We start from the raw sequence: 16,426 nt of genomic DNA on the forward strand, positions 1-16,426 counted from the left end.
CAACTTAGCATTTTCATATACCAAAAACAGCTCTTACGCCTAATATGAACTATCCCAATCATCAATAAGTCAACAGGCATGGTGTCAATGAAGAGTGTAATTAACCAAGGATTGGAAAGGGAGCTTAAAACCAAATTCAAACTAGACTTCAGATTTAAAAGAAAATGAACTCCAACAAAAATCGGTACACCATGATCCAACAGTAACCATTCCATTAACATTGTCGATAAAATATTTAATCTTTTAACAAAACATTATAAGTTAAAACATAATTATATAATTGTATCCAACACTAACCATTCCATTAATGTTGATAAAATATTTAATCTTTCAACAAAGACATTATAAGTTAAAACATAATTACATAATTGGGGAAAACATCAATAGCTTGTTTCTTGGGGTAAATTTATTGGGAAAATCCCTCTACAATTTATGATGAAGATGAAACTCCTTCCATGCACAAAATCAAATTTATATATTTACATTATAGCAATCTATTTAAAAGTGATGATTGTAACATAATTGGTAATTTTGGTTGCTAGATTTAACATTTCTTGCATATGGATTTGCATAGAATATCTATGGTAAGTGTTATTGGAAATATCTACACTAATCCTTAGAGGAAATTAAGAAGTTTCGTGCACTTGATTTATGCCTCTATCAATTTCATGCCATCCTATTCAAATTATTTACATACACCAATTATGCTCTTTATTGCACTTGAACTACATGAAACAAAATCAAATTTCTTAACAAAAATTAGCAGCTACAATCTTGATCTTGATTTTAAAAATTCTGCCTTAATCTTTGCACTCAAACATTTGGAACTACAATCATAGATTTAACTCAGTAAAAAATTTTGGAAGCTAACCATCTTCTTCCTAGCCGTTGGCCACTATCTCACCATTTAAAAAACTATGGAAGCTAACCACCTTCTTCCTAGCCGTCGGCCACTATCTCACCATTTAAAACAAACTTCTGTAAAGCCATCTTTTTGAGCTTATAGCAGCCCCATGGAGAGAATTAAGAAGATCGAGCAATTTCCAGGGGAATATCACTTTTTTGGAAATTAGCTCATATTCAAGCTAAAGTCCTGGACTCTCAATTTGATCTTTCCTCTTCAAGAATGTTCTTTATCATTACAAATACTTGGCTTTTGAAGAAGAACTAAGAGTAGAGAAGAAAGTAAAGAACACGAGAGAACATCAAATACAATAAGTGCAAAACTAGTGTTTAAAACTTTCAACTTATGATATCAAACTTCCAAGACGTCAGCATTCTTTGTTCTAGAACCAGTGGGAGCGTAAGCCTGGGAAGTTAGTTCTACCAAAGTCATTGAAAAGGCAATGAGATAGAAACTTTACTTACACCAGTAAAAAGGTAAGGGAGTTGGTTCTACCTAAGACATAGAAAAGGTAGTAAATTGATTGTCTTAGCTGCTGAAAGATATTATGAAATTCACATTTTAGTAAAGTGTTGACATTCTCGGCTAGTGGAAGTCAAGGTAGTGGATGAAAAATATTTGAAGGCAGAACTACTATAAAAATTGTGTTGTGTACTTCATTGCTTTTAAATTTACTTTTTGTTAATTTCCTTGTTGGAATTTTCGAAATTACACATTCTTCTTGTATCACCGACCCCCATCAAGGTGCTCACAATTTGTGCCAAAAAAAAAATGGCTATTCAAGACTTTGATCCACGAAATTCAACAACCTTCCCACCACCCCCAAAGTATAATGAAAACAAATGGGGGCCAAAAACCTTATTGTAACTAGAACCCCCATGATCCAAAGTTTTGAGAGCACAAAATGCATAATTATCGGGAACTTTAGCTACGGTACAAACTCTGAAAAACAAGAATGAACTTCTGTTCCCCCAGTTAAAAAGAAATATTTATCAGGCATCTACTTTCTAGCCTTTCAAGCATGCAACCGCCAATTTATCTTTCAAAGAACGATAGCAATTGCCTAGCTAAAAATATCTAACAGCATCCATCATTATTCAGGTTCATCCTTGTCCTACATTCCTCTGTGTGATTCAACTATGTTCAGGTGCCAATATATAAGTTGGAAGAAAATGAGCCAGAAAAGCAAGGGGACCGTGGAGACAGTTGACCAAGAAAGAGGGAAAAATCAATTAATTAATGATCATAGTGAAAGACAATGTACCCTGTCGGGAAGATTCCTAGGCATTGGAAATGCAGTAACATATCGTTGGGGAGAAAATTTCTGGGCATTCACAGTTGCATCAGAGAAAGGTGAGGTCTCAACTCCATTGGTTTTTTCTCTACTATGGAACTTAGCAAATCGATTAATGACAGAAAACTTCTCCATTTCCTGCCATTCCACTCTCAAGTCTAAGATTGAAGCCCTTTTGTCCAGTCTGCACAACAAGAAGAAAGAATTACAAACATGTAGGCATAAGAGGGCATGCGCCACTTCGTAGAATATAAGCACACAGCAACATGTATGATTATTGACAGTAGCAACCACAAATACACAAAAATAAAAGAGAGAAGAATAGAAGATCCTAAAAAAAAAACCCCCAAAATATGCACGGCCAAATCAATCCCAAATATTTACTTTTTCAAGAAAAGAAAAACTATTAAGCCCCCTGAACCCCTTTTGTTAATCATACTAGCAGGAGTAAGAAATTCCTACAATTGCCTTTTCCAATCCAATGACTGAAATCTTTCATAGCACCATTTAGATCAATTCCACTCTATGTTGACATCTTTATAAATGGATTTCCACTAGCACTTCGAAATCCATTTTTAAAGGCATTCAAAAAGAAAGAAATTGACTCAATCGTGAAAATTATCATCCAATTTTACATACCAAAGATTTATATTATCTTAAGTATATAAGATAAGAATTGAATGAAAATTGAATCAACGGACTATAAATGCCTATCCACAGAGGATTAAACTGATGTAAGCAAAAGATGAGAAACAATAAGGGTCTTATCACACAAATAATTCTACTCAGTTAGGAAACAGATCACTAGCGTGTATTATGGCACTTCTGCAATGGAAAACATGTCCCAGTGCAAGTGAGAGGAAGACCTAGTTCGAGAACACTCTTTTCTGAACTAAAGCATATAAAATATAATGTATTGGCAATCAAATAAAAAAAATGTAAATACAACTGATAATTAGTGTTTACCTCAACAGATCATTTTCTAGCTTCTTTGCTCTACCAATGAAGTCCTCTATGGCTTTCACTATGAACGGATCATCAGTTCTCTCAGATGCGTTGGCCTTGTCAGACAGGCTAAAAAAACATATTTTAAAAACTTGCTATTATTATCAGAATAATATCTTCAGAAGTACCTTGAAAAATTTACCTATCATGTTCAAAAGCATAATAAGGAAGTTAGAGATAATGTTCAACAGGAATTCTTACAGGTTTTCATTGTCAGGCGGCACAACATTATCACTTTCAGAGGAAGATAATGTGCTACATGCATCTCCCAGGGATACCCTAGCAACAAAGTATGTCACAGTCTCGTAGTGGGATCTAGCATCTAAAGAAAGAACTACTGGCGGAGAAGGATGAAGTAGTTGCTGCATAAGCTGTGTTGTCAAGATGAGCCTTCTTTTTGATCGAAGCAATGCTGAACCATCTTCTATTAGTTCAACTTCATCTTCCAACTGTCACCAAAATTGAAGCATGTAAAACAACTAAGAACACTATCCAAGGAAAAAGCACAAGTACTGTTACAGCGGGAGGTCATGGATAAACAATAGGCACACCTTCTCTGCCAGTCGGCTAACTGCTTGGCACCATCCTACTTCCGCCATACTGCAACAAAAAGCATTTTGAATCTAATTAGCAATTAGTTAAAAATAAAAAGAAGTGCCATATGAATCAAGCAACATCATCAACTAAACAACAAAAGTAGCTTGTCTATTTTTTTTCTGTAGGGCATGGATAAATACAACTAAAAAACTGATGATTATTAAACCAAAGAAAAAGATTGCATATGCTAATTAAAAAAGAAAAAAAAAAAGTGCTGTTTTTACCAATTACCTAATATTCTGAAGACATTGGGAACCCTGAGTTACTTCTTTACACCATGATTCAAGTACAAATGTCGTACTTTTACGCTTCTTTGGCCTCAAAATGGCCAAATTTTGATTGGATAATGATTGAGGGGATGATAAAGGTTCACTTGCAATGGACATGGAGCTGGTAATTTGCCTGATATTACCAAGCTGACTGGTATCGGAAGTATGTACTGGCCCCACTAGGTGACAAGCATGCAAACTATCAGAAGGCCTCCCAACAATGAATGGCTGTTCTGCAGTCCTAACAGAAGCCCGTTCCTGAGCATCATATATTGGCAACACTTGCCCATTTTTTAAAGTACCATACTGACCAAACCACGATGGGGCCATCCGCAGACTGATATGAGGGTAACCATCTCCAACAGCAGCTGGATTACTACTGGAGGATAGAGATTGAGAATCGTGCCGACTAATCCCAAACATCTCACAAGCAGACACATTTGTATCACAATCATCCTCGGGTTTTGAATTACAGGTTAGCATCTTAGGGTCTCCAAATGCAAGTGATGTATGATTTATTGATGATAACAGCTGTCCTCCCTTAGAATCCACCTGCTGAGAATCCATACCATTTTCTGGACATTTAAATCTCTTTAGACTCCGTTTACATGGATCAACCTCTACACGTCTCATTCCCTTCACTTGATGCAGTAAGGAGTAATTGTCATTCAAAGTATCATTTGACCTTAAGGATCGACCAAAAGCTTCAATATCTCTTTGACTGGTTGTAGGCATTGAATATATATCAAATGGATGATCTGCACAAGTTTCTTTTCCCTGCATATGCAATGTATTCACTTTGTTCTGGCCATCAGCACAGTTTTCAGCCAATAGTTGCTGCTCGTTAGCTAGTTGCTCTTTCTCAACTAAGCCTGATGATTCATCCACCCCCTTTTGATAATTTTGATCTAAATTCTTTTGATAAGAGAAACTTGTTTCCAACTTTTTATTTGACTGAAATTGGGGCGTCAACAAATTTGGATAAGGCTTACAAAGCTGAGCACCTAATGAACATTGTTGATTTGAAATATTGGCCTGAGTATTAGGTAAAACTTCTGAAAACATTGTTAGGTGCCGAGGTGTATTGGGGGAAACATAAGGCTGAGTTGGCCTTGCCTCACTCACAGGAAAGCTTTGCACTGGATCTCTTACATGACTTGGGGTGCTTGTATTTGGCCATGTATTAGTATAAGAAACAAGATTATATCTAGACATCTCAGGCAATGACACTGATTCAAGCTGACTATTTTTAGTCCTGTCAGCAGAATTGTCTATCTGTTTTCTCTGAGAAGCAACCCTATCAACAGGAAGATTGAGAGGCTGAGTAGATGATATTTTTTCTCCCAGACTGCTCACATGCTGGCTTTGTAGACGATTTCTCGTATTAGAAATGGCCAAAAACAAGGCAGTTGAATCTCCCTGCATTTTACTCAGCGAATCATGATCATCTGATGTTCTTCCTGAGATGCTAGGTACACTACTCATAAATGTTCCATCAGATGGTTCATCAGAAGAAGGCAACGACTGAGTAGAGCTCATGGGAGCCAACCATGAGTGGCTTTTTCCTCCAGTGTCAGAAGTGATATGAACTGAAGTTAAAGAATTAACTGCCTGAGAGAAGCTCTGGGAAGAAAAGCTGTGGTCTGGAATAGACAACCGCTGAGATGGAGGGTCCAGTTGTAGACCAAACCCTTGAGAACCAGATGACCGATGTTGCTGAAGATGACCAACAGATCCATCAGAAGTTTCTGCATCAGGCATCTCAGATGATGGGTTGCGGTCACAAGAGCTTAAGTGTGTTGAAGCACCATGTTCTGTTGATTGATCTACCTTATTAAGAAGCTCTAGCATATTCTGACTGAAATGAGGGACATTCATGGCGCACTAATTAATTCTCCAACTCATGACATAAATTAGGATGCATATCAAGCAAATAATTAAATGAAAGCATACAGGTAGGACTTTTTTTTTTTGTTTCAAAGCCATCATAAAGTCTACATGGCCCCAGGCAAAACTTGATCCCTCAACCTCCAAGATATTGGGGTTGAGACATACCAATGAGCAGAAAGGCCATTGTTATGTAGGTAGGAAACTGTTAAGTCATAAAACGAGAGAACAATTTTTTTTTTTTTGAAATAATAAACAACTCAACAAATATTGAACAAGTTCTATTATCATGGACAAAATATTTTTTGTCAACTATGTGATACTTTGGAGAGAAGATTCAAACAAGACTAAAACAGTAAAAACATCAATAAAATTTTAATAACAGCAAGCTACACCAAGAAGATATATTATGCTCAACTACCTCAAGGGGACAGTCTCGTCTGGGCCACAAGTAGTGACAGATCTGTCAAAGGAGGCAGATGTACTAGGCATATGACCTGGATGCAAGCTTTTTGAAGGTACCTCATCCATGCCTTTTGAATCTCCTTGTGGGGCAGATAAATGACCCTAAACATTTAGTTCCAAGTGTTCATTAAATCTTGTCTAAGATCTCAAAAAGAAATCAACATTATTCTCATGCATGACGAAAGCTGAAGAATCACCTTCTCAATCTCCATAGAATTTCTAGTCATATGACCAAGAGATTTTGCTTTTCCAACATAAACTTGGTGTCCCCGAGAAGCCTGCTGCTGGGACATTGACTGTGAAAGTGCAGCTTGGTTTGTTGCAGATGAAGGTTCCTCATCATAATCAAGATCTCCCATTGGGTGGTATTGAAACTTGCGAGTTGTAGAAGGTTTGCGACCAACATGGCCAGTTGACATTTGCTTCCCACCAAGTGAAGTGCGAGAATTATTAGCATCCAACCAAACATTTTCTTCAGTAATTGTGGAAGCATGTTGAGATGCATTAGGCTGGAAACCCTCAGAGTTTTCTTTTATAGAGTTCTCCATATCACGTGCATCAACAACCCCCTTGTTCAAGTTATTATTTCCTAAAGAAAAAACTTTTGGACTTTCACCCAGATGATGCTGATAATTTCCCGGAAGCCCACTCCCTTTGGCGCTTGCTGAAGTTTCAACATTTTTAAAAAAATTAAGATTATTACTGTTTAGGACTTGTTGCCTGGTTTCCTGATTGGCCCTGACATTGCTTGAATCTGTTACTGCAGCATTATTTAAGTCTGAAACTTCCCTACTGTTCTCCTGACTTCCCATTGTAGATAGTAAATGCCCCATCTCAATAGCAGCATTAGAAAGAGAATCAACCATAAGAATACCGGTATCATGACGCATCCTGTCGGGCATGCTAGTATTGTATTCATTACCCTGAGAAGACTGCAATGACCTATCATTTCCAAGATTTTTAAGTGTGGCACCCCCAGCAGACGTTGCAGATTCAGTTAAGTCCCAACCATTTAACCTAGTGCCCACCTGGGCACCAGGGCCATATGCAGATACACCCTGTTGATTACTCCATGAAACACCCTTTGAGATTAACTCTGCACTAGATGAATAAGCAAAATTTTGGTGAAATTGACTGCCGTCAACCACCGACTTCTGTAAGTTGTGTTCTAACCATTTGCTTCTGTCATCTGAAAACTGTTGAGCCAATCTCTGTGGAGGATCAGGCTGCAATCTCTCATTTTGTTCATGAGAAACCTTGGTTCCTGATTGTGAAGCAGCTGGAACATTGCAATAATTAACAGATGGAGAAAAGGCCTTAGAGTTGTTCATGGTCAAGCCAGACTGCAAGTTGCAATCAGTCCATGCAGATTGTTGTTTACCACCATCAAGGAACATTGAAGGTATCTGATTTCCACTTGGTGGTGCAGTATTCTGGACATTCAGACCACTCCATTCTTCTGGTGGCCCAACATCACCAGTAGATGTTTCTGCTACAGCAGACTGCATAAGAGCACTCCAACTCCCACTTTGCACGGAGGAAAATGCACCAAAAAAGTCTGAACCATCCAACATGCCGCTCATATTAGAGCCCCTGCCAAAAGCATCCCACAAATTGTCATCAGAACCAAGCAAAATCCTTTCTTCAGTTGGATCCAGTGAAGCCACATTCTGTGGAGGAGTAACCTGAGATGACATTTTCTCTTCTGATGTTTCTGATGTAAGGACAACATCTTGTCTACCATTAAATTCCTGCACTGATGCATTCTGCTGCTGGGGACTAAATTGCTGTAAGTTTCCTGAACAGAGTCCACCAGTTGGTCCTCCATCAGCAACAGGGCCAAAAATATTTTTCCCATGAGAGCCCTGCCTAGATAGCATACTATTTCCCTGCATACTAACTTGATCAGGAAATGGAGGATAATAATCAACTGGAAAGGAATTATTGCTTGCTGACAATTGCATCATTGCAGCCTTATCCATTTGGATAGAAGGATACTGACTTGGAGTGCCTCTTGTGCTAGTAACAGGGACCCCATATAGTGATTGTTCAAACTGTTGAGGAACCAAACTCATCAAGCGCACCTTCCCTTGTTCAGGAGTAAACAATAGCCCATTTGGTGATCCTTGCACAACTGGAGAGGCCCCACGCTGCAGCCAGTTTGTATTGCCAGCCACAAGCTCAGGTACCCATGAAAAATTAGCTGTGTCATGAATGGGAACACAATTTACCAGACCTGCTGAGGGATTGCCTGTTATCTGTCTTGTCACAGATGCAACTTGATTAATGGAACCTCGTTGGCTTGCTTCTTGTTGCAGCAATTGATGCTTCTGTAGTTGCTGCTGCCGCTGCAATTCTTGCATTTGCTTAAACATAATCTCTTGATGTAGTAGCATATCACTTATCCCAGGTCCCTGCCTAGGCAAAGGTTGTAGCATGCCATGTTGCTGGCAACTCATTTGTTGTTGACCTCTAAAAAAATCACAATTGACAGGAGATCCAGTGGATTCTAGCCTCATTAAATTTTTCTTATGAATATCTGGACCATTTATCAAGTGTGGATCAATCACCGATACGCCTCTTGATCCTAAACTATGTCGATCAGGTTCTGTATCTACTCCCAAAAAGTTTGCTTCATTCTGCCCTGTTGGGAAAACCTGAATCCCTTGCATACAGCCATTTATAGCCTGCTGATGAATTTGAGGCTGACCTCTGAAGAAATCAGTTCTCAAAGTTGATTGTGTACAATCCATACCATGCTGCAAACTAGAAGACTGTCCTCTCCCAGGATCAGCTAGTGCCAGAAGAAAAAGAAATATTTTTAATAGCAGAGGGCAGCTTCAAAATCTATGAGAAATATCATTCTCAAATCAAGCCGACTCTTAACAGAAAACAAATATAAAAACAAGAAAGAAAAGAACATACCAGCTGTCGCAGGATGCTCTCAAAAGAAAGATCTAAAATTATAAACCACACAAATAAGATCAAAGTAATGAATACCTGTCTGTGGTACATTAAGATTCTTCATGCTGCAAATGAGAGGTGACCCAATTTGTCTCTGGCTGCCAACCCAGACATTGTTACTAAAGCCCGGCCAGGTCCCATCAACAACCTGAAAATGATGTCGACCTTGGGACAAGTTCTCTTGGCCAAAGAAATTGTGGACCCTATCGCCAACTTCATTCCCAGGCATAGATACGGTCAAGCCACAAAATTTTCATATGAAGAAGACAAATACCTAGAAGAAACATGGATAAAGTTGAAATTCTAATATTCTTGAAATTCCACCAAAGAGCATATAGTTGTAACAAATATTTTCATATGCACAACTGCTGCAATCCAAACACCCAAGCTCATTTTGCAGGCAAAAATTTGAGTAAATCAATATGCATTACTGATAGGTAGTATGGTCCAAACAAGCCAAAGCATAAATTTCAGGACAAAGGAAGGAAGTGTGATGATTGCATTGTCAATCTAATTTGTGGTCTAACCAAGACAAGCAAGCTAACAGCTAGAAAAATGAGATTTGAAGGAAAAAAGACAAAATTGCAGAGGTCCTTCAAGTTACATCTTTCTCTTCAGAAGATGTATTGAATTAGCCCTTAATGCCATAGATGAGGAATTCCCACTTAATTCTCCACCCCCAAAGTAATTATCACAAGTAACAATGCAATTCTTATCATTCATCATCTTCCCAATTCCATTGCTTATCATAGGGAAAAATATAAAATAACATGTACACCCCTGTTGTACCTGTCACTGGTTTATGCACTTTCGGTCAATTCCTTCCCTTAGAACCATACTTGAGAGTTTCTTAGTACATAATGAATTAAGTGCAATCCCTTTGAATACAAGAATGTACTGAAAAAAAGAAGACATCTTAAGATCCCAATCATCATCCTCTATGATCCCAAGATGAACTACATGCATCATGCAAAACTTGGTCAATGTTCTCTTCCCTATTTTTACCAGTTTATATTCTATAACTCCATAAACAAAATTCTGTCCACAAAAATCCCCAAATACAGAGCCTCATTAATTGGTCAATATTCTCTTTCTATTTCCAGTAAATTCTTTCACTGTGTTTCAAAAGGTCAGACCACGAGATGCTACAATGATTATTATTATTAGGTCATGTCTCCTTACAGTCTCACTGCATGCTAACACTGATAATCCTTTCATCATGTTTCTAAAATTCCATGTAAATCAGCCCATTCTCTCCTAAGCAAATTAGACTGACTATTCAATCATTGCGTGATAAGATGTTTTATAAGTTCAAATTTTGAGACACTAAATAAAACTATCATTGTAGGGTATGTCTCTTTACTGCCTCAGTGCATCCTAATACTGGTATTGCATTCATTTTTTTTTTTAAATAAAAGTGAAAAGTTGTATTGATATTAGAGTGCCAAGGGGGCACAACCCATTTACAATGTATTTACAAGTCAATTAAATTATCGACAACAAAACCAAGATCATCAAGATTATCGATGTTATGATCCAAAATAGTGGAACTAAAATAGTGAAACCAACAATCAATGAATTTATTAAAATCAAATTTTATATCTTCAAAAGTGCGATTGTTTCTCTCTTTCCAAAGGACCCATGTTATGGCGAGTGAAATTAATTTTAACATTTTTCTCTTGCTGCTGAAGCCTTGTCATGCTAGGAGTTCAGCATGAATGTTGTTATTCATGACCCAAGACAGCCCCATAAGACTAATAATGGTGTTCCATAAGTGCTGTGAAACCGAACAGCCTAAAAGCAAGTGGTTATAGGTTTCAAAATTGTTTTTACATAGGAAACATCTATTGACGATCATGAAACCTCTTTTCATTAGGTTGTCAAGGATAAGAATGCGGTCTTTTGTAGCTTCCCAAGCAAAAAATGAAATTCTTGGAGTTGCACCAGATTTCCATATTATATTGGAAGGAAAGCTAATGTTGTTCTAATTAAGATTGCCCGTCAAGTGGTTGTAGAGAGATCTGACAATAAAAGTACCATTTTTGGAGAGTAGCCATTTTAGATTGTCCTCCCTATCATAAACTTGAATTGAAGACAGCATCTGTAGCAAGAATAAATATTCCTCTAACTCCCAATCTTGTAAGTTTCTGAATACTAACACCTGCCAAAAGCCTAGTTGTTAAGAACTGCAGCGTTTTTAACCAAAATATTTTTATCCCTGGCAATATAGCATAAATAAGAGGGAATCTTGTTTGAAAACTCAACTTGTCATGCCATATGTCAAACCAAAATCTTATTTTGTTGTCATTCCCAATAACCCAACTAGAGTGTTGTAAAATGATATTATTTAGTTTCCAAATGTTCTTCCAAAGGCTCAAACCAAATGTATTATTTTTAATTCTAGATTGATTATGATAGTCATCGTTGAAACATTTGCACGATATGATTGATTTCCATAGACTATTACCTTCGTTCCAAAATCTTCAAAACCATTTCCCAAGAAGGGACTTGTAAAGTGTAGTTATAAATCTCAAGCCCAAACCACAATCTTTAATAGGTTTCTTGATTTCTTTCCAATTTACAAGGTGAATTTTCCTATTGTTACTATTGTCATTTCCCTAGAGAAAGTTGCACTGAATGGATTTCAAAGTGTTGGCAACACAAGTTGAAATGTTGAACACCGAAAGGTGATAAATAGGGAGATTAGATAGGGTGCTTTTAATGAGTTAAACGTCCCCTCTTTGATAGGAATTTCCTCTTCTAGTTGGCAAGTCAGATTTGAAACATATCAATGATTGGATCCTAAATTTTTCTATCTTTATGTTTGGCCCCAAGGGGAGCACCAAGGTACGAGATAAGTAATTGAGAAACTATGCAACCCAGAATCTGTGCCAGGGATTTACCAGATTGAGAACCCATCACCACCAATTCAGATTTATGAAGATTGATTTTTAAACCAGAGACCGCTTGGAAGCATAATAAAGAACTTTTCAAGAAAATCAGTGATCAAATGTCAGGATAGCAGAAAATGAGGGCGTCATCCGCGAAAAATAGGCGTGTTAATTCAATCTGATTGTCCCTGTGTCCCAAAAAAATCCCCTAAAGCAGTTTAAGTTCTTTGGCCCTATCAAGTAATTTATTCAAAACCTCCATAACAATAATGAAAAGGAGATGAGATAGTGGGTCACCTTGCCTTAAATCTCTCGAAGCGGTGAAGAAGTTAGAAAGGTCTCCATTCACAATGACTGCAAAGCTAGTAGTAGTGATACATGTTCTAATCCAACATCTCCATTTTGTGCCAAAACCAAATCTTTCCAACATATAATCAATGAAATCCCAACTTTGCACAAAACACCTTGTTTGTTGTTTCTAATGACCTCATCCACCGTTTCATTTGCAATAAGAATAGCATCAGAAATTTGTTTACCATAAACAAAAGCATTCTGCGAATTACCAATTATCTTGTGAAGGACTGTAAATAATCTTTTAGCCAGAACCATATATAGTAATTTTTAGATGCACCCAATGAGACTGGTATTGGATCTATGCAGTTTCCAATAGAATACAACCCCTTCTGTCCTAACATAATGAGAGTGATTATTCTCTTTTCCTGGTAAAAATTAGAGGGATCATTCAATCATTCAAATTAAATGAATCACCTATTTAAGGGCATAGATTTGATGGATCTTTTGCAACTATGAAATATAAAAGGACAATGTGGCTATCAACATAGCTCTCTGAAAATTAGTCAAATGGCTAACTTGAACAAACACTATTCCTTTCTTTAAATTGTTGGCCTATAATTTTCACTAAATTCTTTATTTGAAAAGAAAATAATAATTTTCATAGCTCCTAACCTCCCATCATTGTCTATGCATAAAACCAACAGAAAATTCCTATTGTTGTTTGATAATAATCTATGACAAAACTAAGTTTATTTCCCCCTGTATGTTTCCTTTTTATTTTCAGAAAGTCCTTTGCATGTTTCTTAAGGTACCAAAAGAACATATAACTAAAGTTTTTTTTTTTTTTGAGATAATACACATAATTAAAGATACCAGGAAAAAGCAGATTATTATTGACATCAATGACACCAGCGCAGTTACTAATTTCCAAATTTAGTTTGTCAAAGAGGTATATTCGTTAAAGTAAGTAAATTTCAGAAATAAGAAAAATGGACCTAATCAATGAAAGTTAAAAGAAGCATTAAAGAACCAAGCATTAAAGAAAAACTACAGACCCATCAGTCATGAAAAATTAATGATTCTCAAACATAAATGAAAGGGAGGAAGAGAAGCAATAGGTACAGCCAACAAAGGCCATTTGTGCCAGCATAACCCTCTCCCAACAAATTAAAACACCCATAAACATGGCAAACCAAAATCAGATAAAAACTCTTTAAAGCCATTTACAGCTGCTTAAATACAAAAACTGAAAAGCCATCAAATTACTAACAATTTATTCCAAGTCTAGACGTTTTCTATGAAGGAAAAAAGAGAAAACGAACCTCAACAAACCATGCTGGATACAACTATAATGCTTGCCTGAATTGAAACATCATATCCTTTTTCAAGCAAGAACGGCATAATATACCAGCTCTGAATTCACTCATTTACTTCATCTTCTAGGGATCAAAGTCAAGAACACATCCATGACCCGCAAATTCTCTCAAACTCTCTCATGTACAACCGAAAAGAAATGGTAATGAAAAACCACAAAACTATAGCTCAAACCACAAAACAGCAGAGAAAAATTACCAAGCTGCTCGTCTACAGAACGCAAGAAGCTCAGCGAAGAGTGAGTCTCAAAATGTACAAACGATCTTCTATAAGTAGAAAAATTAGGGTTTTCAACATATAAAAAGGATATGATGTTGACTCACAGTGACGCTGGTTGACCTCCTTTGAAGCTCGAAACCAATTGTCGAGACTGTCCAAATTCTGTGAAGTGTTAGGGTTTAAATAGCGGTCGGGAGAAAGATGAGCGTCAGCAGAGAGAGAGAGAGAGAGAGAGATAAACTGATCGAAATAGTGCAAAATTTCCAACGAACGGGGGTGCAAAACTGAGGTTCGGACCCGAAGTTCTTGGTATGGAAAATCGAGCGTCTTTTGGGCAGCAAGGGGGTTTGAAGAGTTGTTGAGAGTTTGTCTAAAATTGAAGTGGTTTTCCAATAAGATTTGGACACGTCATATTTATTGGCGGACCCACATTCTGGGTAACACGCGCCTGATTGATTAATCTTGATCACCATTTACTTAAGAGTCGCGCACTCATCTGTATTTGTGGTTGGTGAGAATATTGAAGTAATAATGTAATAGTTATTATTATTTATTTATTACATTTGATTGATTAAATCATAATTTTAAGTTGTTAGTTGTGATTATACTATTATTAATCTGTCTAAAAAGTTGCTAATCATAATCATAGTATCCAAATAAAATTCTGAAAATACAAAATTCTGTTGTTGATAATTTAAATTTAATCTCATAATTTCATAAGAAATGATTAAAATTTTATGCAATATTAAATAATGAAGTTATTAATCGTTGTATTTTTAATTGTAAATTTTATTGATATATATATTTAATTAAATATCATAGTGAATTGTTACTACATAAAATAATATAATATAATATTATCATAATTATATTAGTTGAATAATTATTTTAATATTATTTTATTTTAGTGAATCTAATTATTACAATAAATTTATCATTTGCTATAAATTAAACAAAAACTGTTAATAGAATCATGAATGCATTACTATGATGTTTTACAACTTGACATAATTCATAATAATTTTATTATTATATTTAATTTCGTAATATATAAATTTTGAATATAATTGTAAAAAAAAAAACATATCTAATTATATACATCTCATTGAAAATAAATTTTATTATGCTTCTACAAGCAACTAACTTTTCATGGCGTGCGGTCCACGGTCTCATAATTTTATAAATTTAGTATATACCTATATATTAAAAAATTAAAATAAATATTTTATTATAATTTTATTACTAAGTTAAAACACTATTATAATATAGAAAAAAAAAAAAAAGATGTTGTATGTATATTATGAATATATGTTATGATTTTAAAATTACTAGTGTGGTAAGTTAGACATTGGATTTTTTATAGTTCATATTTTAAATTTTATAAAAAATAATTTAATAAACTTTTCTAATTAATTAATTAAATTAATAATAACTTAATATTGTTATTAACTTGTTAATTGGTTAACTCATTTTTTTGCATTAGTTTATAAAATGTATAAATTTTATATAACAATTTTAAGTATCTTCTATTAGTAAATGAAATGAAACTATATTTAAAAAAAAATAAAAAATATTGAAAACAACTGAAATGAATAATATAACTAAATTATAGTAAGTTAAGACTTTAATAATAATTTACTCTACATATTATTACAAAGCTTATACGTTAAATTAATAAGTTTATAACAAACAACCTCTTAAAGATATTTTTAATTATCACTTTGAGCTTTTTATACTTTATTTAAAAGATTTTTTACTTTTCATATAAGATTTCTATTTTTTTTTTTAATATGTTTATATATATCAAATGTTCAAATAAAAATTTAAGGATATTCTTTGGATTTAATATCCCTCTTAATCTTTTTTTGCATCTTTTGACATAAAAAAATATTTTTTTCTTTTATTTTGGTGTGTATCTATATTTGTATAGGTGTTTGTTAATTAGAAATTAGACTAAAATTAATCAAGATTATTATGAAAGTTGATCAAATTTTATCCATGCAACATCCGGCCCTAGATAATTTTGTTCAACTTATAAAATATATATATATATAATTAAAATTTATTTTAATTTAATTTTGTTAAATCTTTTAGAAAAATTAAATTAATGACGAAATTGAAAACAATTCAAGAAAAAATGGATGAAAATATGAATACTGTGGTATTTTTGAAAGAAAATTTGAAAACAATAGATAAAATCGCAAAAAAGAAAGAGTTTGGCCACGTGGGATAGCTCGGTCAATAGCCAAGGCGAACTAGGACA

General features: G+C 35.1%; 1 protein-coding gene across 7 annotated transcripts in view; it reads right to left on the minus strand.

The window, feature by feature from the left end:
• Positions 1-14,511, minus strand: part of LOC148239774 (uncharacterized) — a 31,496-nt gene extending 16,985 nt beyond the window's left edge. For 2 of the 7 annotated variants that reach the window (XM_088211811.1, XM_088211815.1), the window contains exons 1-9: positions 13,893-14,511; positions 9,422-9,659; positions 6,619-9,215; positions 6,378-6,523; positions 4,032-5,927; positions 3,755-3,803; positions 3,405-3,652; positions 3,165-3,272; positions 2,169-2,382 (exon numbers count right to left, since the gene is read on the minus strand). In XM_088211811.1, coding sequence (XP_088067937.1) covers positions 2,169-2,382; positions 3,165-3,272; positions 3,405-3,652; positions 3,755-3,803; positions 4,032-5,927; positions 6,378-6,523; positions 6,619-9,215; positions 9,422-9,614 — 5,451 coding nt within the window. In that variant the 5' untranslated portion in view covers positions 9,615-9,659; positions 13,893-14,511. Of the gene's footprint in view, positions 1-2,110; positions 2,383-3,164; positions 3,273-3,404; positions 3,653-3,754; positions 3,804-4,031; positions 5,928-6,377; positions 6,524-6,618; positions 9,216-9,421; positions 9,660-12,573; positions 12,808-13,892 lie in introns of those variants that run through there. The other 5 variants (XM_088211812.1, XM_088211813.1, XM_088211814.1 and 2 more) reach the window with 5 other exon arrangements.
• Between the last annotated feature and the right edge of the window lie 1,915 nt (positions 14,512-16,426).

The sequence above is a fragment of the Carica papaya genome, chromosome 9 (assembly GCF_054855325.1).
Source record: "Carica papaya isolate Zhongbai chromosome 9, ASM5485532v1, whole genome shotgun sequence".
In the NCBI taxonomy this organism is placed as follows: domain Eukaryota; kingdom Viridiplantae; phylum Streptophyta; class Magnoliopsida; order Brassicales; family Caricaceae; genus Carica; species Carica papaya.